The sequence below is a fragment of the Globicephala melas genome, chromosome 18, assembly GCF_963455315.2.
Source record: "Globicephala melas chromosome 18, mGloMel1.2, whole genome shotgun sequence".
NCBI lineage: Eukaryota > Metazoa > Chordata > Mammalia > Artiodactyla > Delphinidae > Globicephala > Globicephala melas.
Window position 1 is genome coordinate 23,688,717 of NC_083331.1, and position 27,612 is coordinate 23,716,328.

The 27,612-nt window shown below is 42.9% G+C and overlaps 1 protein-coding gene and 1 non-coding gene across 2 annotated transcripts in view; one reads left to right on the plus strand and one right to left on the minus strand.

Annotated features, from left to right (window-relative positions):
• The first annotated feature begins 3,001 nt into the window (after nucleotides 1-3,001).
• On the plus strand, nucleotides 3,002-3,108 carry LOC115866843 (U6 spliceosomal RNA). Its single transcript, XR_004044872.1, has one exon. It is a non-coding gene; the product is annotated as a U6 spliceosomal RNA (small nuclear RNA).
• Nucleotides 3,109-12,627: 9,519 nt separating this feature from the next.
• TNFSF11 (TNF superfamily member 11) overlaps nucleotides 12,628-27,612 on the minus strand; it is a 34,276-nt gene continuing 19,291 nt past the window's right edge. The window contains exons 3-5 of the mRNA XM_030882117.2: nucleotides 18,652-18,697; nucleotides 18,473-18,571; nucleotides 12,628-13,049 (exon numbers count right to left, since the gene is read on the minus strand). Coding sequence (XP_030737977.1) covers nucleotides 12,628-13,049; nucleotides 18,473-18,571; nucleotides 18,652-18,697 — 567 coding nt within the window. The remainder of the gene's footprint in view (nucleotides 13,050-18,472; nucleotides 18,572-18,651; nucleotides 18,698-27,612) is intronic.

The window sequence follows — 27,612 nt, forward strand, 5'->3', positions numbered from 1 at the left end:
GTCAGCAAAAACTAAGGCAAACAAAGACCATCCTTGGTCTCCCTAAAAGGAGGACGGAGGAGGCTGAGCCTGTATATCTGAGGCAGGGAACCTAATAAAACAACCCTTTGTGTTTTCACACTTGTGATTTGACGTTGCCTTTAGAAGACCTCCAGGCAGAACCGACCCCACCTCCTCCGCCAAGCCCACCTGGCTTTGCTGCAGAGTCTAGAACCCAAGTGCGGCTGCGCAGAGCCCAAGACCAGTGTGGTCTTCACGGCCCTGCAACCTAGGGGTTTAAGACTCTGCCAGCACTGGCTTAAAGTTCTTAGTAATTTTATCTTTTAATTACTTGCTTTACAACTGAAGTCTGATAGAACAATGGAGCATGAGCTGGGATCTTGGAGTGTCAGCTCGCTGGCAGTCCCACCTGCCACGGCCTGTCCCGTCCCTGTTCCCATCCCCTCCCCACTCCCAACTGCTCTCCATCCTCCCCAGAGACAACTGTACTCCCATCCTATGGCGACCAGGTCAGGGGGGTATTGGGAGGAGGAGAAGCTCACTCTCAGCCCTTGGCCTCTGCCCCCAGCAAACACAGGGAAGGGAGAGAGGAGATTAACTTCCCCATTGTCATTGTGTCCTGTCCCCTCGTGCACCTTCTTCTCACACACTCCACCGCATTGCTTACTAATTCAGTATTGTGCTCACAGGGGTCTATGTCTGAATGCTGCCTTCCTCTGGCTGGTTGCTGCCACTCTCTGCGCCTCTCCCAGCAGTGGGGGTGTGCCTGTTCACTCTTTCTTTCTCTCCTCCAATTCCATAGTCATGAAGATAATAGTCATCATTTACAGCCTTAGTATCTTCATCTTAGTAATGAGGAAACTTTACACTGAGAGGTCACATGGCTTGTTCAGGGTCACAGAACTAGCAAACGGCAGAGCCTAGACTAGAGCTGGATCTTGTGACTAAATCCAAATTCCAGATCCAGCCTCCCCCCACTGTGGTCACTGGGGGCCTTGATTAGAGGACCTAATAAACGATGGTGAAGCCCAACTCCTGCCTGACCTCTCCGGTCTAAAGGTAATGGCTGCACTGAGCTCTCAGTAACTGCTGTTGCCTGGTGTTTAGAAAGGATGTGGATAGAAAATGGAAGACAGTGTGTACCTGGCCCATTGTATTGTGTAGAATACCATGTTGCCTAGTGGCCTATGGAATATAACTGCCTGGATTTGAAGTTGGGCTCTGCCACTTACTGTGTGCCCTTGGCCAAGTTGGTGACCTTTCTTGCCTCATTTCCAAATCTATACAGTGAGGATAATAATAGCAATTTTTTAACATCTTTATTGGAGTATAATTGCTTTACAATGGTGTGTTAATTTCTGCTTTATAACAAAGTGAATCAGTTATACATATATCCCCATATCCCCTCCCTCTTGAGTCTCCCTCCCACCCTCCCTATCCCACCCCTCTAGGTGGTCACAAAGCACCGAGCTGATCTCCCTGTGCTATGCGCCTGCTTCCCACTAGCTATCTATTTTACGTTTGGTAGTGTATACATGTCCATGCCACTCTTTCACTTTGTCACAGCTTACCCTTCCCCCTCCCCATATCCTCAAGTCCATTCTCTAGTACGTCTGCGTCTTTATTCCCGTCTTGCCCCTAGGTTCTTCATGACCATTTTTGTTTGTTTATTTTTAGATTCCATATATATGTGTGCAATATATATATTATATATATGTGTTAGCATACAGTATTTGTTTTTCTCTTTCTGACTTACTTCACTCTGTAAGACAGACCCTAGGTCCATCCACCTCATCACTACAAATAACTCAATTTCGTTTCTTTTTATGGCTGAGTAATATTCCATTGTATACATGTGCCACATCTTCTTTATCCATTCATCTGTTGGTGACAATTATTTTGTGGGGATGTTAGGCTTGACGGTACCTGGTAATCTCTCAATAAATGTTAACTATCATAATGTGATAATATGTAATTATTGTTACAATACAATCTTTCACTTTTTTTTGGCAGCTTGGCATGGGGGTGGAATGAGGTGTGTGCCCATGTGTCCTTACCATCTTTGAACATCAGTATTTTGGAGGCTGAAATCTGACCCTGCAGCAATAACCTTCTGACAGTTCTCCCCACACTCTTACTTTCCCACCCCCTCGTCCCCATAATCTCTATTTAGCTTCTAAAGTGACACCATGTAGGAAATTCAACCACCCTGAGGCAGCCGTGGGAGGAAGCACCTCTAGCCAACAGCATCCGCTGCCAGCCCTGAGGGAAGACGTCTCTAAATGATTCCAGCCAAATGGTTGCTTTATGCAGCCATTAAGTTTTGGGGTGGTTTGTTATGTAGCGATAATAATTAGAACAATGACACAAATATTGAAGTTATCAAACATATCAAACACAGATTAATCAGTTTAAAAGTAGATGACAAAGGGGAGAAGTTCAGCGAAAAACTGCTTATGAAAAAAATCAAATAGAAATTCTAGAACTGGGACTTCCCTGGTGGCGCAGTGGTTAAAAATCTGCCTGCCAATGCAGGGGACACGGGTTCGAGCCCTGGTCCAGGAAGATCCCACATGCTGTGGAGCAACTAAGCCCGTGCACAACAACTACTGAGCCTGCGCTCTAGAGCCCGCATTCTGCAACTACTGAGCCCACACGCTGCAATTACTGAGGCCCACTCGCCTTGAGCCCGCACTCTGCAACAAGAGAAGCCACCGCAATCAGAAGCCCACGCACCACAATGAAGAGTAGCCCCCGCTCACAGCAACTAGAGAAAGCCCACACGCAGCAACGAAGACCCAACACAGCCAAAAATAAATAAAATAAAATAAATTTATATAAAAATAGAAATTCTAGAACTAAAGAATACAATAATTAAAATCTATACATTAAAAGGAATTAGCAGCAATAAGACACAGTAAAGGCTAGGATTAGTGAGCTGGAAAACAGATCAGTAGAAAATACCCAGACTGAAGCATGGAGATCAAAAATGATGGAAAGTGTGCTCACTTCGGCAGCACATATACTAAAATTGGAATGGTACAGAGAAGATTAGCATGGCCCCTGTGCGAGGATGACACGCAAATTCATGAAGTGTTCCATATTTTTTTAAAAAATGATGGAAAGTGAAGAAGAGAGTGTGGGATGCACATGGAAAGAGTGAAAGGTCTAATATACATGAAATTGGAGTCGTAGAAAGAGAGGAGAGAGAGAATACTGTGAAAAGCAGATTTGCAAAGGAAAGCCCAGAGAAAAAAAAAGAGGCTCATCATCTGACTTCTGCATTCAGGTTCAGTGAGATGTGAAAATAGGGGCATTCTCGGGACCTTGTGCATGACATCCAAGGTTTAGAAACAACAGGGAACTAAAGAGCAGGGAAAGTTTATGAGGTGAGACAAGAGGATGATGAAATCTGAGGTACCCAGAAGAGAAGACTGAAATAACTAAATTGTAGGCCACTGAAGGCCATGTCTAATTCTTTTCTTTTCTTAATGGCACTTGGCACATGACTGGCACAGAAAAGACTCTCAGTATAACATTTGCTGAGTGAGGAGCATCTGTTCCACAGAGAAGGCTGTTGCTCGCGCTGTTTAGGCTGGCTATTGAAGAGCTGCCTGGGGCAGCTAGACACCCTCCAGATGCTACCTTCAGATCTTTTCATTACCTTCAGTCTTCATGTGTATTCTTGGCCAGAGATAAGACTTGAGAGGGGGATGAGGAGTACTAGGATTTAGGACAGCAGGTTGACCAGCTTCCTTCATTCCTGCTCCCTCCCTTCCTTCCTCCCTCCCTCCCTCCTTTCCTTCCTCCCTCCCTCCCTCCCTTACTTCCTCCCTCCCTCCCTCCCTCTCTCCCTTCCTTCCTCCCTCCCTCCTTCCCTTACTTCCTCCCTCCCTCCCTCCTTTCCTTCCTCCTTTCCTCCCTCCCTTACTTCCTCCCTCCCTCGCTCCTTTCCTTCCTTCCTTCCTCCCTCCCTTCCTTTCCTCATTAAATATTCCTTGGGCAGCCCCTAGTTTCTGGTCATCGGGCTGAGTACCATGCCCACAAAGATGAAAAAAAAAAAAAAAAGTCCCTGCTCTAGCGAGGGGAACAAACAGTAAGTAAATAGTTACAATTTAACCTTTGAGCACTAAACCAAAGCACCACAGGGGCCCAGAGAAAGGATCAACTGGCTGGCTGACGGTCATGAGAATAAAGAAAGTTTCATGCAGAAGGTGATGTTGGAGCTGTACATTCAAGGATAAGGGACGGATATGAGGCAGAGAGGGGGAAAGGCCACCCAGAGCAGCGGGCGCAGTCTCAGAGGTGTGAAGGGCATGTGTGGCCAATGAGGTAATAGGTGGTATTTCGTCTTTTTGGTTTTTTTGTTTCTTGGCCACACCACGCAGCTTGTGGGATCTTAGTTCCCCGACCAGGAATCGAACACGAGCCCTCAGCAGTGAGAGCGCAGAGTCCTAACCACTGGACCGCCAGGGAATTCCCAACAGGTGGTATTTTGGTGTGACTGGAGCATAGCCCATAGAGGCCAGGGGACAGAGATTTCAGGAGAAAAGCTTGCAAAAAAGAGGTTGATGCCAGTAGACGTTTTGCACTTAGTCTGTTGGCATTGAGAAATGATGTACGGCTCCAGTGAGTGTCATGACTGTGACTGTGTTTTAGAAAATCATCCTGTCAAGAGAGGACTGTGAAGGGGGGTTGGGAGCCAGCAGAGGTGGGGGTCGGGTAGGAAGAGCAGACTGGGCTTTGGCCGCATCAGCTGGCTGACACAAATTCCACTGTTGTTCAGCTGAAACATGTTTCTCCATCATCTGAACGACCAATTTTTGCAGTCATTTGGGCCAGTCGTGCAGTTGATCCAAAGCAATTGTTCAGTCATCTCAGAACTCAGAATGACTACTGATCTCATGTTCTGAGCAGCCAAACAAGTTTGGAACAACCAGCCTCTAGCAAGCCAGGAAGGGCTCACGTTAAAAGAACAGCAAGCTTCCATATTACATCCTTCGTGTATTGGCTAGAGCAGGACATTTAAGGGGTATTTCAGATTTCAGAAAAAATGTGTGCGTGCTGGAAATCCAACCCCAAAGCATTACTTTTAAGCCGAGTGAGCATGGAGGGAAAGGTTCAGGTGAAGGTCACACAGCTGTGAGTGGATTAGTGCTCAATGGGGTTTTGCTGCAGAGAAATCCTCCAGTTTGCCTTCTGTACACAGAAGTGGTATAAAAAATCCTTATCAATATGGCTTTCCAGAAGCTGTGCATACAGCTTCCTCGGCTCTCATCTGGCTTCTAGCTAGAAACCGGTTTGTGGGAATTGCAAAACTTACTCCCTTCACTGCTGGGAGCCCCTCAAGGGCACTGGCTGAGACTGGGCTAGCCGTGCTTATTATTTTTTCCTCTGAACATTGTTGTATCCGGATTTGATGCCTGGAACTGCTGCGACTATTTTGCTAATACCAAGAGGGTGAAGCCAACACGTGAAGGAGAACAGATCAAAGGGAACAGTAAGAAGCAGACCTGGGGCCTTGACATATTACACCTGTAGCCTGATCGTCCGCTGGATTTCTTGTTATGCAAAAAAAAAAATTTCCTAATTCCCCCATTGTTTGTTTAAGTCACTTTGAGGGTGACTCTCTTACTTACAGATAAAAGCATCCTGAGTTATACTTTCCAAATACACGTGGACGCAACACACATATGCACACCCCCCAAAATATCTCTTTTCTAACCAACTTTGCTGTCTGAAATGCTTCTCCTTATGAGCCATTCTTTTTATTGGGGAATTTTCCTTCTACTGTAACACACATATCTCTCGGAGATCCTCTCTAAGACTTTTTATTTTTCTAAAAATTGGCTCAAATTTTGTTCTGTATTTTACTGAGTCCTTATTAAGTGCTAGACACTCTAGGCTATGAGGATTTTAGATGGAGGTGGTCTTTAAATGCTCTATTTTTTTTTTTTAATTTGTCCATGCCACGCACACCATGCAGGATCTTAGTTCCATGACCAGGGATTGAACCTGCACCCCCTGCAGTGGAAGCACAGAGTCTTAACCACTGGACTGCCAGGGAGGTCCCTAAAGAATCATTTTTTTAAGAAATGAAGAATTATCTCAGATGCCATCTCCATGGACTCCCCTCATTTTTACCACAAGGCTGATCAGCTCTCCCAGGCTGAGAGCGAGAAGTATAGAAGGGCTCGGTGGACGGGGAGAAGAAGATGGATTTGGTCCTGAGACTCTGATTCATTGCTACTTCAAGGACATTTTTACTTCGCCTGCAGGAAAGAGAAAGTGATCCATTGTAACTGTGATGAAAATGCACTCCCTTTCTGCCTTTCCTCCTTTCTCTTCTTTCCTTTAGAAAAAGGAAAGTTGGAAAGAGATGAGCTCAGCCTCTGGAGTGTGAAACCAGAGCTCAACAGGAGAAAAACCACTTGAAATGTCAAATCAGAATAGAATTCATTTGAAGATCCGGGTCAACATAGAGACCAGCACATGAATTGATCCCATGGACCCCTAAAATCTTCCCCAGAAATGATTTCTGGTTGGGAGATGGTACCAAAGGGGGTGAGAATGAGCTGGACTTCAGGACAGCTCCTAGATGCCAATCAGGTCCAACTGAGTAACTGGTCAGACTGCCTTCAAGGATTATGACACGATTCAGCCCATAGTATAATTTATTCCCTTTAACACGTTTGCACATTTGTTTTACTTGAACTCTCAAAAATGCAAGGCAGGTGAAGTGGCTATTATTATTCGTTGGCCAAAAGGTTGTTTCGGTTTGTTCTGTAAGATGGCTCTAGAAGCACTTAGTTATTTTTAACTTAATTTGAAACAATTTTGTTAGATGGTATGTGACAGCTGTCATATCAGCATGCATTTTAAAAAAGACATCAAAATTGGTGAAATCTGTGTAGCCTTTTTAATATTGAAGATGAAAGAAAAAAACAACATTTTCAGCATATTATGGTTTATTACTTCAAGAAAGGTAAAAACGCAACTGAAACGCACAAAAAGATTTGTGCAGTGTATGGAGAAAGTGCTGTGACTGATTGAATGTGTCAAAGTGGTTTGCTAAATTTTGTGCTGGAGATTTCTCGCTGGACGATGCTCTACGGTCGGGTAGACCAGTTGAAGTTGATAGAGGTCAAATTGAGACATTAATTGAGAGCAGTCAATGTTATACCACGCGGGAGATAGCTGACATACTCAAAATATCCAAATCGAGCGTGAAAAATCATTTGCACCAGCTTGGTTATGTCATTCGCTTTGATGTTTGGGTTCCACATAAGTTAAGCAAAGAAAACCTTCTTGACCATATTTCCTCATGCGATTCTCTACTTAAACGTAATGAAAACGTTCCGTTTTTAAAACAAATGGTGACACGCGATGAAAACTGGATACTGTACAATAATGTGGAACGGAAGAGATCATGGGGCAAGCGAAATGAACCACCACCAATCACATCAAAGGCCAGTCTTCATCCAAAGAAGGTGATGTGGTGTATATGGTGGGATTGGAAGGGAGTCCTCAATATGAGCTCCTTCCAGAAAACCAAACGATTAATTCCAACAAGTACTGCTCCCGGTCAGACCAACTGAAAGCAGCACTTGATGAAAAGCATCCAGAATTAGTCAACAGAAAACACGTAACCTTCCACCAGGATAACGCAAGACCGCACGTTTCTCTGATGACCAGGCAAACACTGTTAGAGCTTGGCTGGGAAGTCTTCATTCATCCGCTGTATTCACCAGACATTGCACCATCGGATTTCCATTTGTTTCGGTCTTTACAAAATTCTCTTAGTGGAAAAAATGTCAATTCCCTGGAAGACTGTAAAAGGCATCTGGAACAGTTCTTTGCTCAAAAAGATAAAAAGTTTTGGGAAGATGGGATTATGAAGTTGTCTGAAAAATGGCAGAAGGTAGTGGAACAAAAGGGTGAATATGTTGTTCAATAAAGTTCTTGGTGAAAATGAAAAATGTGTCTTTTATTTTTACTAAAAAACCTAAGGCACTTTTTGGCCAACCCAAATATTTTAATCTTGTGAATATAGAAGGTAAGCTACAGAAAGATTAAGTGTCTGATCCAAAATTTGAGACAGTTATTGCAGGGACAAGACCAGCTCTCTGATCTCAAAACATGAAATTTGCTCTGCTTTCCACTCTGTTGTATCTCCTTGCCATGGAATTTGATGTAAGGCACTACACCTGAAAAAAACGCATAAACGTGGCCCCATTGGTTCTATTCCCCCTCCCACCACTCACCCCATTCTGTGTAGCCTCAGCAGGAAATTGGGGCCAAAATTCAAGGGGCTGTTAAGAGCTACACACACAAGTTGGGCTGTGGACGCTTACGATTGACAGAGGATACAGGCGAATTCATCAGTCATGTACTCAACAAGCCTGTATCAAGTTCTTTTCACCTGCCCCCCTCCCTTATCTGCTTGGCACATTTGGGAGTACAAGAGAAGCACAGACAACAGCCTCCCTGGTACTGAAGCAGCTCACACCCCTCTTGGAAGGCATGACCACGACTTAAGGGACAATCAAAAGTGGTAGGAGACAAGAGACAACTGAGTCTTAGATTTGGTTAAAACACAAAGAACAGTGCTAAATAACTCTAGGTTAAATGAATGAATTATTAGACTGGATACTCACGTTAGTTGACTTGGAGAGTATGTATATCAGTCAAGGTTAAAGGAGAGAAGCAGAATCACTAGAATAGACACACATACCACACACACACACACACATGCACACACAACCACAGAGAACAATAGGAATTCACAAGGAAAAGATGACTGATGGATTCATGGGGAATGTGGGGCTTACACAAGGTCTTGAAGGATGGTGAGAATCTGGTCAGGGGAGAAGTGGCAGGACATTTCAGGTAGAAGGAATGACAGCAGTCACATTGTCTGTGACTGCAGGAGTGCCAAAAAAAGCCTACTACATTTTCACATTCAAATCCCAGACACACACACACACGCGCACTCCAGATGTCACTTATTATTTACGAGTCTATAAAATGGGATCATAACAGTCATTACATTGAATTGTAGTGAGGATTATAATATGTTATGTATGAAAATAGCCTAGCATAGTGTTCAATATGTAGGAGGCTCTCAAAACCTGAAAAGCAGCATGTCTTACTACTGCCCGATTCGCAATTTTTAACCATGGGACTAATGCTGGCATGGATTTGGTAAAAGAGAAGAAACAAATGCAGGTATTTCTTAATCATTGATCAAGGCAAAGAAAAGTGCATGAAAATGCATGAATAGACTTGATTTTTGACAACTGGATGTACTATAGTTCATAAGCCCTTTTCTGGGATAAGAAGGGAATTTTTTTTTTTTTTTGAAAGACTGGTGACTGCAGTGTACATTTTACAGAGCCAAATTGGGTGGGCTGGAGGGGCTCATGGCTGGGGCACTTGAAATGTAAGAAGATAGAGATGAAAAGAGTATATTTACTGCTCTGTGTGCCAGGAAGGAATTCATGTTTGTCCCCTGGGGCATCCGTAGAGATCTGGCTCCTAAGGGGTGTCTTCCTCTAATGAAAGAGAGCTGCTGTGCTATTTACGGGGGTTCTGATGAACTTCAGGAGTCCTTTTACTGAGTGATATGCAAGTTTGGGCCAGATCTGAACTGTTCAGGACAGCCAAAAGGAGGCTTAATATTGCCACCAGCAGCTCCCTTCTCTGCCTTTACATATTCATCACTCTTCTCTCTTAAAAATAATATTTTAAAATATCTGTTCAAGATTTATTTAAGTGGACTAAATTGGTCTACCACTTCTGGGTCAGGACCTGTATTCTGGTAGACCCAGGATATTAAATGACTCATTCCTTCCAGGGGTACCAATAACCACAGAAATCTCCCTAAGCCCCCTATAGAAACAAGATTATGTCATATTATGGCTTTTTAAAAATAATTTAAAGGCTATGATATTGACAGTGCACAACAAATTTCAAAGGATTTTATTGTGAAGCACAGATAAGAAAGGTTTTCTGGGACTTCCCTGGTGGCACAGTGGTTAAGAATCTACCTGACAATGCAGGGGACATGGGTTCGATCCCTGGTCCAGGAAGATCTCACATGTCACAGAGCAACTGAGCCCATGTGCCACAACTATTGAAGCCCATGTGCCTAGAGCCTGTGCTCAGGCACAAGAGGAGCCACCGCAATGAGAAGCCCACGCACTGCAATGAAGAGTAGCCCCCATTCGCTGCAACTAGAGAAACCCTGTGCTCAGCAACGAAGTACCACCAGATATTTTCTTACTAGATTCCAGGTTTTTTCCATCCCTAGGCCTTGTGTTTTAGCTCATTTTTGAGAGACTGCAAGTTAGTTGCCTCTGAGTTAAACGTGGAAAGGGATATTCAGCCCACCTCCCATCCAGTTTTGATTTCATTTCTAGACCTTCTGTGATCCCCATTATTGGGTTCAATGGCCTCCTTTCTGTTCCTACAGCATTCTGTAGATGCCCAAGACTTGGAGATGACCACACTCTGACTAGGCTGGCTCCTCACTGAAATGAAGTTTCCTGCAGGGCAAGAGGAGTGCCGTAGTATCCCCAGTGCCTGGTACAGTGCCTAGCACATAGTTGATACTCAATAAATAATGTGCAGCAAACAAGCAAATGAATGAATGAATGTTATTCACCTTTGGAAATGATAGAGTCATATTCTAGAAGCCAGGGTAGCTAATAAGGCTCTCTATGTAACAAGATTTTGTGTCAGTGGAGAGTAGAGAAATTCTCCAGTGGCCCCTCAAAGTTAATTTTTCCTTAAACAAAGAATATTTGGGACCAGCAATTGGGATATGTAGCAGACATTTTGTACGAATCCACCTCAGATTTACTGATAGTTTGAAAACAACAGGTGTATTTTGGTAAATGATCAAGTCCCACCCCCAAAAAGAATTGACCATTTTTTTCTTTGTAACCTCTGCCATTTTTCTCCTTTAATCCTGTTCCAACCATCAAGAAACATTTATCCACAAGTGGCAAGTGTCTTGAATTATAGCTTCCTGTGTCTTCCCAAGCTGTTCATTTCCTTCTGTCTCGTGTGGAGTAATCAACATGGGCTAGATGGCTCCCTCACATAGATTTCCATGAGGACAAGCGTCCAGCCACTATTAATGCTTCTTCACTAGTAAGAGATACAACGTTCAGGGTTTCCTCCAGGTCAAATGATTGTTCTGCAGGGCCTTATGAACTTGTGCAAAGCACTATTTTTTCTCACGATATAGGCATAACAAACTTTTCTTTTTTGAGTGGTGAAGCCTCTGTGTTCTATCAGCTACATTCTTGCATACAAATCCCTTGTAAATTATTTTTCAAATTCCAAGGTTCAGCAATTTAATTGAATCGGTTCCTAATTTTTAATTAAATCTGCATTTCTCCCGGTAACCTTTGGAAAGATAGAAGCCACATTACCATACTGGAGAGAAAGGATCACAGAGCAAGACAGACATAAAAGAGAAGCACAAAATCACAAGGCAGGTTTTCCTATAAATTTATTTTCATACCAAAAAAAAAAATAACATTCTAAGGCAATGTTTTTATTGTATAGTATAAAATAACTTCCACTAAATTAAAAATGGAATTTTTTTTTTGCTATAAGCCACTGATAACTTTTCCATGAAAAAAATTTACAATTTGCAGCACCTGTAGAAAAAAACACCTGTTCAATAATTATATAAATACTGTTGACAGATCCCAGTAGCCCATTATGTATCCTTTTTGGCAATGCCAACTTTCTAAAGTCAATTAGCTTCCAAATTTGAAAGGTACCTGGTGGCCAACATTCTGCTTATTATTCAAGGCATCCATTTTAATTTTTTGGAAATAGACTTGAGAAGTCTGAAAAATCTATTAAGTTAAAAAGAATGAAGAAGTATCATACAGTTGATATTAGCAAACAACATTTTTCCCCTTAGCTGCAAGTTTTCCCCAGGGGATTTACAAAGTGCACCAGTTAAATACGTCTGTACATTTAAAACATTAAATATGTCAACAGCAAGACATTTTTAAATATTTTGAATCAAATACTATAGCACAAATATAATTTACAATACTTTGCACAGAAAACATTACATCTGAAATATAACTTTAGATATTATATAAAAATACATATATTTTTTTCTCCTCATCAGAAAAAAGTATTTATTTGCAGGTTCCAGCATGATGTAACAATTCAAAAGAATTTAACCCTTCAGATGGTCATCAGTTTGCAATTAGATGACCCCCTTTCCACTTCAGCTGCATCGTGGCACCTAACCACGGATTAGAGACAGAGAATTAACCCCTCCCATAGCCCAAAGGCAGTTTTTCAAAAAGGCAACCATAATTGCTCCAATCTGCTTTAATTCTAGGAATTCATTACAAAATTTAAAAACCACTGTGTAAGAAAACCCTTAGATCGTAACACACCTTGAGTCCAACATCTCCCATTGGCTGTAAATACATTCGCTCCCTACAGAGTCAAAGGCATGGGTCTTCTTGTACCCTGTGGGTCATAGCTCTTAGTAGTCTCACACACCTACATATATCTTTCTTGGCTTGTTTGTAAAGTTTTCTATACATCCTAGGAAACACGTGAAAACGCTTCATCAAATGGGGCTCAATCTATATCTCGAACTTTAAAAGCCCCAAAGTACGTTGCATCTTGATCTGGATCCAGTAGTGAAGGGTTGGATACCTCAATGCTTATTTCCTCACCAGACCGTAGCTTAAAAAATCCCCCAACGTTTATGGAGTAGAAATGGAATTCAGAGTTCCCCGACCAGTATTTGGTGCTTCCTCCTTTCATGAGGGTATGAGAACTCGGGATTTTGATGCTCGTCTTGGTGACGTACACCATTAGCTGAAGATAATTCGCAGTGAGGTTTCCCGAAGTTTCATGATGTCGAAAGCAGATGTTGGCATACAGGTAATAAAAGCCATCTTGGTTAACTATTAGTTTTCCATTGCTGAAAGTCATGTTGGAGATCTTGGCCCAACCTCGGTCATGGTACCAGCAGGACAGACTCACTTTATGGGAACCTGAGGAAAAGAGAGGCATGTGATGTAAAACCCACCCCTTCAAGGAGAAGGACATCCTCACAATTCTATGAGGTTGGAGAAAGACCTACTGTAACAGTCATTGTTCCAATGGGAGAATAATTTCTCAGAATTTATTTTCTAAAAGGGGAGTACCAGTACATTAAGAAGTACTTGTGCTCTCTGCTAGGCACCTGAGAGGGGACAAATACAAAATCTCACTTTTCCTGCCCTCAAGGAGCCTATAGTACACAAGGGATAAGTATGATATACATTCAGACGGGAAGCAAGGCTCGGGCCCTGATAAGAAAGGTGTGGATATTGCAATGGGAATTCAAAGGAAAGAGATTACTTCCTCCCAGAGGGCTCAAGAACGATTTTGCTGTGCTACTGAGCCTGATAACTTAAAGGAGGAATTCAGCCAACAGAAACATAAAGGTCATTCAAGGTTGAAGGAAGAGAATCAGCCAGCGGCAGTTGAAACAAGAAAGCAAGAAACAAGTACAGGAAGAGAATATCCACACTCCACGTGACCCCACTTTCTCTTTTAATTCACGGAGAGAGGTATATAGAAGGAGCTGAAAATCTGGGTCACAGCAACTTGGACCAAAAAGTCAAACTCTTAAACTCTATATTCTCATCACCATTGATTTTCCCCTCCTCCAATAGCCCAAATGCCTCCCAAGGTCACACGACTGAAAAGCTACCCCCAGAGAAGTTCACAAAGAACATATCCTTGGCATTGTACTCCCCAGCTTCACAACTTCATGCAATCCTTTGTGCCCAAAGGATGGTAAAACCTCTTCTATTATTAGACCAGAACTCTCCTTTAGCTCCTTCTCACACCTGAAATGTGACAAGCGATCTTCATGTCACTGTTTCTGGAGCAGAAGTTTCTAGAAAATCTTCTAAGTCAGCAAAGTGTCCAACGCTTTGAATATTTCAGGTCTTTAGTGTACTTTACTAGGTCTTTAAAAATTGGGACTACCTCCATGATAAACCTCAGTAATCAAATATTTATATTTATACGGATACCTATTAGCCAACTGGAAAAGATGTCAGCTAGTGGGAAAAAAGCTGTTATACTGTGGAAAGTCCAGAGTTTTCCTCCAGAGGATTTTGTAAACACTTATGCTAAGTTAAGTTTGTCATCTGCTAGGATTTCAACAAGGCAAAACAGAGCTGAGGAGTCTCAGAATGGGGTGGGGAGTAGTTTCTGCAGCCAGGGAGAAGTTCTTTGCCGCCTGTCACCCAAGAGAAATCCCCCACGGAATTTAGACTTAAACTGGATTCCACGGATCCATCAGAGCTGACAACACTTTGGCTAGAGTGGGTCCTTGGGAGATCTTTGTAGAACCAGAAACCCACACTGGCTAACTTTCAAGACTGGCCTGAATCCTGGGGAAACTTGAACACCTGCATCTTACTCTGGAGAGCCACAAATAGGATAATGTTCTATTGTCCCTGGAGGGCTACTGGGCAGCTGGGCTATGGTCTGGGGACCTTAATACCAGGCTGTTCCAGAACCAACTAGATGGTAGGGTAAGTGGAAGAAAAAAAAATGCAGCGGGGTCCAAGCTATGGTGGGGCAACCCCCCATCCTTAGACATGCCTGCAAAGGCAAAGAAGCCAATGGTTTCAATCCCCGTGCTCAGGGACAGGACAGATTTCCTGAACTGCATATCGTATCCACAAGAGGGCGCCCCATCGCGGCTGAGAAGCCATCACAGGCACTGCTGCCTCCAGAACCCAGCACAGCGCCCTGCCCTTTTTCATCTGAGGTCCTACCTCAGATGGTCCTAAATTAAAGCATCCCAAATGTAAATATCATTCCATGGTCCCAAGTGAGTCAAAATGAGACTATAAGACTCTATGCATCACATCCTCATGAACACTAGCAAAGTAACTTCTCCAGGCTGGTAAACAGCCACCTAGACCATTGACAGAGCTACAAAAAACTCAAGGTGTTTCCTATCTCAAACCATCCCATGGTTACCTCCTTCTTCCCCTACTCTTGTATTCAATCCTTTATGCAATCAATTATCGGTCTTATAGTTTATCTCCTATGACGGCCCTTAACAGATAGCAGCAGAAAGACTAAGGTGACGTCTACCCTCTCGACAGGTGATCAGCTAGCGTTAGACGAAGGGCTCAGAGATACAGTCCAGGAAAGGCAGGGAAGGATATGAAAGAGAGAGGAGAACACAGAAACCCTGACCGCATACCACTCCTGTTGTTAGCTCAAGTCAAGTGGAAGGAGTGTCCTTATATCCTTCTAAACATGCCTATATTTATCCATTCGCTGATCAATTTCGTCATTTAGTAGATATCTGAATGGTGCTTTCTACGGGCATTCACTCTATCCACAGTTAAGAAATGCATCAAGCAGTATACCCTCAAGGCACTTTGTAGAGGAGAAAAGAAGAAATGGGCACACCAAATGAAAACTATAACATTTTCATTTCTGCAGGTCACACAGCCCATGGCTGAAGTTCAGTTAAAGCACCTGCCAAGTGGAAGCTGCAGAAATTAGTGGCGACCACGTGAACTCAGCCCAGTGACAGAGGGCAGGGAGGGCTTGGGTCAAATGTGGACGGGCTGAGAAAAGGGAGAGGATTGTGATCGAGGGAAACTGTTCGAGCAAAGAACGGAATGCACACAGCACGCAGAGGAAAAGGGAGAAGAGCCGTCCGTGTGAACTGGAGAGCTCATGAATAGCGATAGTGGGAGAAAAGATGAGAACAGCCCCCCTATCAGGTTGGAGGACCTCACACAGCAAGCCTGGGCTTCCATCACTAGACGACCTTCAGCTGCCCCAGCCCCTAGGGTCACTGCTATTAGACATTAGAGAAGTCTCTCCAGATACTTAGCCTGAGCTGCCCTTAAGAAAGCCATGAATCCTGACCTCACAAAATACTCCCCAACGCATTTTATTCGAGAAGCTTTGAAATACAGTCAGTATAAGGCAGATTCTGATTTCTTTCTTGTGTGTAAATAAGTACAAATAAATATGGAACAGAGGCCCCGAATGAACATGCAAAATTAAAGCCGTCTTCCTCTGAAGTATCCAGACTGGGAGATAAATGGACTCAAGGAGTCATTGGTCAAGCCAGAGGAGCAAATTCTATTTTCTTAAACAGAAGCATACACTCACTCATTTCACTCTGTCTCAAGCTCAATAACCATCATAAAATAACCAGGAGTTTTGCCTTCTTTTTGGCAATGATTTGATGCAAGGTGCCTGGAGGGAGAGCTATGTAACTAAAGCATGCTTGCTATTGCCAAATAGACTTTGGCACACGGTCTAATGCCGTATTTATCATATGCCATTTAAAATGAACTGAAAAGATAAATGCAGACTACCGCACACACAGCTGACAGATCAGTATTAATTTGATTGCCTCTGCTAACATGCAAAATAGTTTTCCACTCAGAAAATTAGTGTAGTTCCACCATAAGGCACACACATACACACACACACACAGAGAGAGAGAGAGAGAGAGAGAGGAGAATTTGTTTACGAAGCAAATATCTGGGACAGTATAGATAGTTTAGGAAAATCTAAAAATCAAAGAGTTGGTTTCTCCTTTCTATGTCTGTAGTCAGGAAAAATTCCTTTGTGGCCCATACTATATTAGTAGCTTCAAAGCTGCTTATTAAAACTTGGATTTTTTTTAACTCTAAGAAGAACTTGCCTTGAATCATTTTTGTAAAACAAGAAATAGAATATATAAAATGATTTAATTAAACTTTAAATAATGACAAATTACATTCACTAAGTTCTTACTATAGGCCCACTTCCATATAAGCATTTTAGTATATAACCTCATTAAATCTTTATAGCTGCCCCATGATGTACAAACTGTTACCATCCCCATGAAGAAGCTGACACACAAAGGATTCCAATAATTTGCACAAGGTCACCCAGCCAGGTAGTACGGTGGGACCTCAAACCCAGGCCGGCAGACTTGAGACGCCCTGCTATTAAAACCACATTAATCTACTTCTTTCATGAAAAGAGGTACACAAGCGCTCTGAATTTATTCCCCTCTGACAAAGGCAACAGGCCACAAGATACTTATGTAATAACCTATAGTATAAAAAGCATGGACTTGCGAATCAGCTAGAGTGGAATTCAACTTCTAATCCTGCCACGTTGTAACCTCGGTCAGATAACTTAACACTAGGTGGACCATGGTTTCCCTGTTTGCAAAATCTGAATGATAATCACTACCTTGCAGGGTTGTAGTAAGGTTTAGAGATAATGAATACAGAGCAAAATGCCTGATACAAAGTGTGTGTATAAATGGTGTAAGAATAATAACAATAATATTCCATTGTCACTCCATCAGAATGTTCTTTGTGACCTTTCTGATGCTCACCTAACCCGATGTGAAGTAACCAGTGGGGATTATATGATGGTAATCACTGGTACATTAGGTAGATGTAGACATAGAGCTCTGGGTTTCCTCATTTCCAAAAGATAATGAGGTCTCCAGTCTATTGAGCTAAATTCTTAGCCAGAAAAAAACGATAAGTCCCTGGAGAACGAGTACGTCTCATTTTCTAGAGGGCTATTGCCTCTTAAATATCACTCTGTTGAGCTCCTGCCTGGAACTCTGCAGGAGATGGCTGAGGATATGACTACCTGCAGGAATTCATGCACCTCACAGGCCAGCAATGGGGATGTGTCAACTTTTGCTTGGAAAAATAGAGATGAGTATAACATGGGATTATCCTTCCCAGTTATGCAACCTCAACTAGCAGTCTTTTAAAATAAACTCATTCTGATGATCTGAAAATGAATATAGTGATGATGTCCATTCCGGCACGATCGAGAATCACTGTTTCCATGATGTGGAAATAGATGATCTTTCTTCTGGTCTAGAAGTTAAGGGCTCTCAAAATTTTGCTAACAGGCTAAGAATAGGTCTGAGTATTCAGATGGGCTGATAAATGACTTTTTTAAAACATCTTTATTAGAGTATAATTGCTTTACAATGTTGTGTTAGTTTCTGCTGTATAACAAAGTGGATCAGCTATATGTATACATATATCCCCATATCCCCTCCCTCTTGTGTCTCCCTCCCTCCCACCCCTCCTATCCCACCCCTCTAGGTGGACACAAAGCACGGAGCTGATCTCCCTATGCGATGCAGCTGCTTCCCGCTAGCTATCTATTTTACATTTGGTAGTGTATATATGCCCATGCCACTCTCTCACTTCGTCGCAGCTTACCCTTCCCCCTCCCTGTGTCCTCAAGTCCATTCTCTATGTCTGCGTGTTTATTCTTGTCCTGCCCCTAGGTTCATCGGAACTATTTTTTTTTTTAATTCCATATATATAGTGTTAGCATACGGTATTTGTTTTTCTCTTTCTGCCTTACTCTTGAAATATTTTTCAGGCTGGATATAAATGGAACTTACCTGATGGGATGTCAATGGCATTAATCGTGAGATGGGCAAAGGGCTGAGTCTCAGGCTTGTTCCTTCTGGCCAGATCTAACCATGAACCTTCCACCATGGCTGGAGATGAGAGAAGCCATGTTAGCTCAAAGAGGAGTCCCCCTAGGGGTTTTCAAATATTTATACAGATCCATGCTTACCTTTTTCTGCTCTGATGTGTTGTGATTTAACAATATGTTGCATTTCCTGCAATAAAAAGAAAAAAGAATCTTATTTATACACTCTTTTGATAAAGCAGTTAAGAATTCAGGACTGTCGGACATACAATAAATTAATCCTCTTTCCTTCAAAATATGCCGGAAGTACACAGGCAGTAAAATTTCTTGATGTTCTAAGTAGCTATAAAGGGAAGTTCACCCCAAAGAATTATGTTGATGTGCTTAAAAAGTAGACTTACACACATACCATCCAATAAAATACTTTGGACAATAAGAGGAAATAAAAGACAATGTAAATTATAAAACACGGAATCACTGAACATAGTTAAACATTTGTAGCAGGTACACAAATGGAGATGAAGTTAACTAGGAACATAACAATTACCACAGAATATATGACCCTCTTAAATTTTTAGAGAGTCTCTTTTTATGTCTGTTTCATTAGTGAATTCCTGTTAAATGTTGAAGCTCAGCCCATAAGAAAGAGAAAGATGCTTGGTTTCCAGTGGTTAGTCTTTTATTTTAAAAAGTCACAGTGTATTTAAAGTACCACATGGAAGTCTAAGAGCTTTTTAGATTACCAATCATTAGCTTAAAATATTGCCACAAATAGAGGTTTAGAAGTGCAAGCCAGTAAAAGAAAGAACTCAAGTACATAAAGAACGTAGGTAATTGCATACCTCAATTTGAGCCCTGACAATGAAGGGTCCAATAAGTAACTGCAGGCCCACCTGAATCAAGACCTTAGCTACCATTAAATAGTAAAGTGATGTGGAGGGAACTTCAGGCTTTGACTTCAGTTCAAACCCCTTCTCAGTCACCTACAAATACTGAGGATGTTAACAGCACCTTTATCATCGGTGGCTGTGAAGACTCAATGAGACGATGCATGTAGGCACTCAGCAGATGTATGGTAACTCCATACATCTAAATACTACTAGAAACACTCTGGAGAGATTCCTCATTTCTCTGTTATTGGGGTGACCATCCATGCTAACTACCCCACCCCCTCATGATGTTTGAGAGATAAGCCAGATAGCTTAAGTTCTTGGAATGTCTGGAGAGAAGGGCTTTGAGATAGCTGATAGTTAGATAGGTAGAGGCTATAACAAAACTTAACTGTTAACACTTGGAAGGGTTCTAGTGGTAAAATTACATTGATTCTTCTCTCTGCCTTCAAGACCCCCAAGAGAGAAGAGAATCAATTCTATTTTTTTTTTTTTTTCCTTTTGCGGTACGCGGGCCTCTCACTGTTGTGGCCTTTCCTGTTGCGGAGCACAGGCTCCGGACGCGCAGGCTCAGCGGCCATGGCTCACGGGCCCAGCCGCTCCGCGGCATGTGGGATCCTCCCAGACCGGGGCACGAACCCGTGTCCCCTGCATCGGCAGGCGGACTCTGAACCACTGCGCCACCAGGGAAGCCCCGTTAACCACTGCGCCACCAGGGAAGCCCCTCAATTCTATTTTTAAAGACCCTTGGAGGATAGCACAGCTGTCTTCAGTTACCTATTCTAACATCCTAAAGAAGTCACAGCATGACTGACTTTTAGAAGGAAACTTTACAGCCTCATCCAAGGCTACTTCCTGCCCTTGCCTTTGACCCAGGGCACTGCCCTGCACAGCCCTGGGAGCATCTCTGCAGGAAATTCCAGGCAAATGATGGCTGGCTCTTTTAGGTTGTGCAGTGCAGTGGCCCTTACCAGGCTTTGTTCCTCTCCCCACTCCATCCAAGATTTATTTCTCTCCCCTGCTGACTGCCAATCTCCCAAGTCTTTTCTCATGATCTTTGGATTCCCAATGGTACCCTGATTTCTGGAATTTCCTAGTTTAGTCTTCCCTGCATTCACAACAGGGATTTATATATGCACAATGTACCTATTATACATTGTGTATACCTTTATACATTTATATATACACAGTGTATCTTTTACCTTTATAAATACATAATACATTACATATATAATATATATATAGTGTATATTGATTGTATATATCTTTTTACATTTATAAGGGAGATATATACACACAATGTTTACTAAACATTGTATATAGCTTTATACATTTATGATACAATATATCTTTAGACATTGTATATCTCTTTATATACTTATATATGTATATATAATGTAACTTTATCTGATTACTATCTCTTTAAAGATTGGAACAAATAGGAACCTGGGGCTTCCCTGGTGGTGCAGTGGTTGAGAGTCTGCCTGCCAATGCAGGGGACATGGGTTCGTGCCCCTGTCCGGGAAGATCCCACATGCCGCGGAGCGGCTGGGCCCATGGGCCATGGCTGCTGAGCCTGCGCGTCTGGAGCCTGTGCTCCGCGGCGGGAGAGGCCACAACAGTGAGAGGCCCGCGTACCGCAAAAAAAACAAAAATAGGTACCTGGATGACAGTATTTCAGAGATTTAAAGCTACCCCTCATTTTCCCTCTAGCCCCGATCTGCCTCATCCTCAGAAGGAAGAGGGGAGAGGGAAGAAGGAAGCAAAGCAAAGTATGACATATGCCTACAAATGCCTGCTTGGTGCTTTTCTATTGAGAAAAGCACACATTATTGAGAAAGACAAGGTAAGATCCATTTTGCTAGCTCCGTGGTTCTCAACCTTGAACATGCAGCACAATCTCCCAGAGGGCTTGTTGAAACACAGTGTTTCTGATCTGCTTGGTCTGGGGCGGGACCTGAGAATTTGCATTTCTAACAGACGAGCTGGTGTTGCTGACCTGGGGCCTCCATTTGAGAAGAGCAATCCCTCTCACATCCCAAAAGATTTCAGAGATGAGCAAATCTGAGATTTTCTTGAAGCTTGAGACCAGGCCAAAGGAGCAGCAGACAAAAGTCACTGATTAAGTGGGCAGGGAGAGTTTGTTCTCTCCTACCTGGGAATGAACTTCTCCTGCCCACTTAATCAGCAGGTGCTAGGTCAGAGCTGTCACGGAAACTTTTCAAGAAAATTCAATAACCAGTGCCATTCAGAAACACTTTCAATGTCTGCTTAAAAAAAAAAAAGTGTGTCATGACCCAAGATGAATTAAAACTTGAGCTAAAGGCCGATGAGGTAATGCTGCTTTCATGTTATATATTGTTGGGTATCCAAGAATTGCAATTCCTCTCATGAAACCCTATAGGGAAGTTTCCACATGAAAAACAAAGTACGTGATGTGTCTATAGCTCAGGCTACAAAAAATGTAGTCTCAGTATCTGTTCTTATATCCCTACCCCACCCCAATCTTTTGAACTCAAGATCATTGTTATTTATGTGCACAGATATCAACCAGGAACATAACATTCTTCGAAGACTACAGTTTTAGGGTACCCTGGCCCAACTCCAGCCAGTCTAACTCAATTAGTCTGATATTGACTTGGTAGCTTTGTACAAGAACCTCCCCAGGTGATTCTAATATGCAGCAGGCATTGAGAAACATTATTACTAATTGAGCATTTCCGTGAATGGTTGCTTGGCGACAGCTCTATTTAGTCCTAGATTTATTATATCCTCACGATTTATATATATTCCAAGTGTTGAAAATTAAATCATCCCTTACATGTGCAGCCAGCAAAAAGCCAACTATCTCCCCTTGTGTTACCCCGTTGGATTCACGTTAGAATCAGAGGCTGGGTAACTAGTACTAAGCTCACTTTTCAGACTGGAAAATGGAGGCCGAGGGAGAATAAGGATGCCCCTAATAGCTCTGGGGCTTGAGCCTACACCTTCCCAGTCCTCGTCTAGAGCTATCAGCCCACCCCCCTTCACAAGATGTGGTCAACGAGTCTACTCCTGGAAGCTGGCAGGAAAGTATCAGTGGCCTGGGATGGGGTTCAGGACATGCTACCCCCAAATATGGTGCTTTGGCAAGTGGAATACTTTAAGCTAAAGGATTCTGGGAAATGGCAGAGGCAGGAAGGACTACCTGGCTTTGTCCTTCTCCCCTGAAGCAGGTCACAGACCCTCACGGGAGAAGTGCCTTACCACTGGGAAGAAAGGAGCCTCTTCATCTCTTAAGACGGGAGGACGCCTAGAGGAATCTGAAGCAACAGGCCTTGCTCCGTTTCCCCCAGTTTACCATCCTGAGCTCAGACCCTGTCCTGCCCTGTCCTGTCTCATTTTTCTACACCTTACCACCCTTCACCAAACTGGGTATAGAAACCACTCAGCTTAACTATTCCTGCGGGTCTTCATTTCCTAATGACGCATTTCCTGCGTCACATAAAACTCACATTAAATAAATTGGTATGCTTTTCTTCTATAATTTATCTCTTGTCAGTCTAATTTACAGGGTCCCGACTGGTGAACCTAAGTGGGGAGAGGGAAGGAATTTTTTTTCCCTCTCTATACCTGTCAGGAAATTCTTAGAGGGTGGTCCCCTCCCTGAAGTAGAAACTCTGAAAGGAGACCCACCTTGACCAGGGATCTGACAAAAAGGAACCTCAACATCAGGAAATATGGTCTCAGAATTCTTGGGGAGGGGGCTTCAGAAAACAGCAGGCTCAGAACCTGCCATGACTGGTAAGCCATGAGGGCCCTGGACGTGGGGGCCTCACGTCTCCAAATGTGACTCCAGCAAGGCCACTCCACAGAGCAGGGCCACTCTGTTTGGTCATTTTTCTCAAAGCTCAGATACTTTGCTATGTATACACCAAGCACAGTTTTCTCTTGAATGGCCCCCTAATATTTTTAATTTTCAAAATTATAAGAAAGTCTTCTAAAGGAGTACCCAAACTTCACCCCAACAGACAATTCCATTTACTTCCTAAGCTTTGCACTTACGTTTATTTTCATCCACAGTAGTCCTCTTCTTTTGTCCCATTAATTAGAGTGTTTTAAAATTTGCAGAGTTCTTTAGTCCCAAATTGAATCATTCAGACATTGCTTCTGGTTTCTTTGAATGCAGAAAGTTCTGATTCATCTATTAATAATTTGGGGAAGACACTACAAAGAACATCCTAACTCCTTTCCTCTGAACAAATTATTCACATGAAAGAGATCTTTTAAAAAATGTTATATGTGTTTCATCTTATTTTATATCCAGCTGTAAATTAGAAAAAAAAAAGTTAACTCTCTGGATGCACGTTCAGTGCACTCTTATGTTGTCTACACTCTCAGAATGCCCACAGCTTTGCATAAAGAAGTATAGGCGTTCTGATACACCTCCCAGCAAAGAGCCTCCAACAGAAGCCAGAAACAGTTTCCAGGGTGAGAAAGCTGGGCGGACAGCCCTCTGTGCGATATGCTCTTGGCTGAAAGCTACTAAAGAGAACCCAATGCCCTGCTCCCCAGGAAGATCAGCGATCTACCTTCTCAGAATAAAGCATGTTTAGCATCTGTCACATGCAAGGACAAAGAGAACCACCCCCTGATTCCCAAAACCTACTCATGACCATTAGGATCACCTGTAAGTTACTAAGAAAAATCCCATGAATGAAGGAACTTATTTATGGTCACACTGTAACAAGTAGGCTTTTCAGCGAATTTATGCATTTCTTAAATAAGCATAATTTGCGCCTAAATTATGAGAGCTTCATTTAACCCTTCAAAACAGGACAAAAAGGAAAACCGACCTACTGGTAGACAGCCAAAGCAATCGCTGCCAGTTCAAGGATAGAAGAAATCCTCTGACATACTGCCACCTAGTGGACACTGTCTAACATTGCCAAGCCTGGGCTCCCACAGGCAGACCTCGCAGATTTGAAACTGCCGTTTTGCCCCCAACTCCAAAGTCTAAAAACAAGACAGATGCGGAAGTTTCACAACATTTGAAAATCTGCTCCTTGTGGTATCTTCCTATTTAGACTGCACTGACTTTTCGTCTTTGCTGTCCGAGTACATCTGAACAGACAAGAAAACAACCGGTATGATTTTTCTTTCCTTTTTTTTTTTTTAATTTCGACTTATTTCACTCATAGAAAAAATGTTGGGATTTCACAATTTCTCCTCCAAGAAAGAAAGTACACAAAAGATCAATATGATTGTGTAACTGTGGTCTCTAGGACTGCTTCTCTTTAACTTCTCCTGAATTCAGCATCCCAGAAGTACGATTCCCAGGAGTGTGACAGGGAGACTGCTGGCACAGGCTCCCTTGGACATCTTTAAAAAATATTTTTGGGGCTTCCCTGGTGGCGCAGTGGTTGAGAATCTGCCTGCTAATGCAGGGGACACGGGTTCGAGCCCTGGTCTGGGAAGATCCCACATGCCGCGGAGCAACTAGGCCCGTGAGCCACAACTACTGAGCCTGCGCGTCTGGAGCCTGTGCTCCGCAACAAGAGAGGCCACGACAGTGAGAGGCCCGCGTACCGCGATGAAGAGTGGCCCCCGCTTGCCACAACTAGAGAAAGCCCTCGCACAGAAACGAAGACCCAACACGGCCAAAAATAAAAATAAATAAATTAAAAGAAGGCTCAACATTTAAAAAAATATATATATATATATATATATATATATATATATATATATATATATTCTGGGAACTTTTTTCAAAAGAAGGAGGAGGGAGACATCCCAGAACTGGCTCAGTCTTGATATATCAAAGCCACTTAGGAGAGACTGTACTCCGTAAGATTAAATATAAACACCTATCAGTACTTTCAACTTCTTTTGAGTAATTATGGGAATTTTGCTCCAGGTTAATTTAAACATTTACAGCAGGGCTTCCCTGGTGGCGCAGTGGTTGAGAGTCCGCCTGCCGATGCAGGGGACGCGGGTTCGTGCCCCGGTCCGGGAAGATCCCACATGCCGCGGAGCGGCAGGGCCCGTGAGCCATGGCCACTGAGCCTGCGCATCCGGAGCCTGTGCTCCGCAACGGGAGAGGCCACAACAGTGAGAGGCCCGCGTACCGCCAAAAAAATAAAAAATAAACATTTACAGCAAACGCTTAAGCCAGCCTTTGCAAACTCAGCTGGATAACTGCCCCAAACAAGACTTTGACAGCATAGCAATTCAAGAGCGAATGTTATTAAATTGGCCTCAGTTTGTTTGACTGAAGTGTTTTTTTTTTTGGTCTTACAAAATCATATGTATAAATAGATTTAAATTTGCACTGAGGACACTCTCAGCTGTAAAGATTCCCTGCAAAAAGGTCAAGTTCCTGGAGTCTGGCCTTATCAGACTGAAAATCCCACCTGTTCATTGTGATGTGAATTGTGTGATCCGTGTGGGACCTGTCAATCAGCACAGGAGAAACAATTTGTCTAGCCAGATGCTTCCAGAAACCACTGGCACCAGCTCCTACCTGGGGTCTCAGGTGGCTGGCTCCCCCTGCAATCCCAGTAGCAGCTGCAGGGACATCTGGCTGGTTGAACAAGGATTTAACACCCCGTTTGCCAGATATAATACAGGGTTCATACACTGTTAACATATGTAATGCATTCATTTTAACATCTGAATGATACCCTTCCTGTAATTCTTCTCCAACCTAGTTACAAGAATAGTGTTTTCATCAGCTGAGTTAGCACATAAATGCCACATGTGGGTTGCTTCTGAAAATGAATAGGCAGTTTCCTAATCTTGCAGAGAAATCCTGCAGACTTCCACCTTGTAAATAGCTCAGAAATCCATCCTCTCCTCTCCAGCCAGAGGACCACTGCCTTCCTTCAAGCTTTCATCATTTCTCATTAGGATTCCAATAATAACCTCCTACCTCCTCTCCTGATCTCCTGATATCCTCCAACTGGTCCATTGCTGCTAGAGTGAGCATCAGAAAGTCCGCATGCGAGCAAGCCCCTTCTCTTCTTTTTTGAAAGGTTTTTAAAAATTCTTATTGAAATATAGTTGATTTACAATGTTGTGTTAGTTTCAGGCACTCAGCAAAGTGATTCAATTATATAGATAGATAGATGATAGATTCTTTTTAAGATTCTTTTCCATTATAGGTTATTATAAGATATTGAATATAGTTCCCTCTGCTATACGGTAAGGCCTTGTTGGTTATCTATTTTATATATAGTAGTATGTATATTTTAATCCCAAACTCCTAATTTATCCCTCCCCCTACTTCCCCTTTGGTAACCGTACGTTTGTTTTCCATGTCTGTGAGTCTATTTCTGTTTCGTAAATAAGTTCATTTGTAGTATGACAATACTACAAATACTACTTAGTATGACAATCTCTAGGTCCATCCATGTTCTGCAAATGGCATTATTTCATTCTTTTTTATGGCTGAGTAATATTCCACTGTGTATATATACCACATCTCCTTTATCCATTCCTCTGTCAGTGAAGTCCCTTCTCTTCTGAAAACCCTCCAGGGGCTGCCTGCAGACTTCAGGAACAAGTCTACGTTCCTTACCTGGGCTTATAAGGCCCTGCACGACCAGGCTGGTTACCATTCCAGACTCTCCAGCTATTCCTCCCCTGCACCCCCAAACTCCATCACCCCTGAGGACACTCTGGACACTCAAGCCACACAGAACTACTTAGAGTTATTTCTGTCTGCAGGTCTCCTGCCCTCCCATCCATGCAGACTTGGCGTACAACTGCTCCCCTGGAGAAATGTCTTGCTGTCTTATCGATAGCTCATCTTTAATTGTAAAGATTTTTTTTTCCCTTGGCATTCTTGGCTCACAAGGCACCGAAACAATAGCCACCAGGTGTTGTGGAGCAACTAAAGAGACAGGATTAGAACTGATGCCTTAGCTTCGCTTGCCTGCTCTCCGAAAGCTCACGTGGAACTTCCAGTCCACGGGACATGCGGGAACACTTTGTATGCACCTGGATGGAGCTGGAGGCCCCCCCAGCTTGTCATGAAGAGTCAATGGTGACAGTTCGAAAACACCTCAAAGCAAAGAACTTTAAGAGCAGGAGACATTAAGGTTCTGTCGCCTAAATACATGTCATTCAGCTAGCGTGGAGCCTGTGCTTCTCAGCCCAGATCCCCCGGAGCAGAGCCCTACAGGGCACCGGGCACCAGCAGGGAGAGGGCAGGAGCATTGGGAAGGGGCAAGGG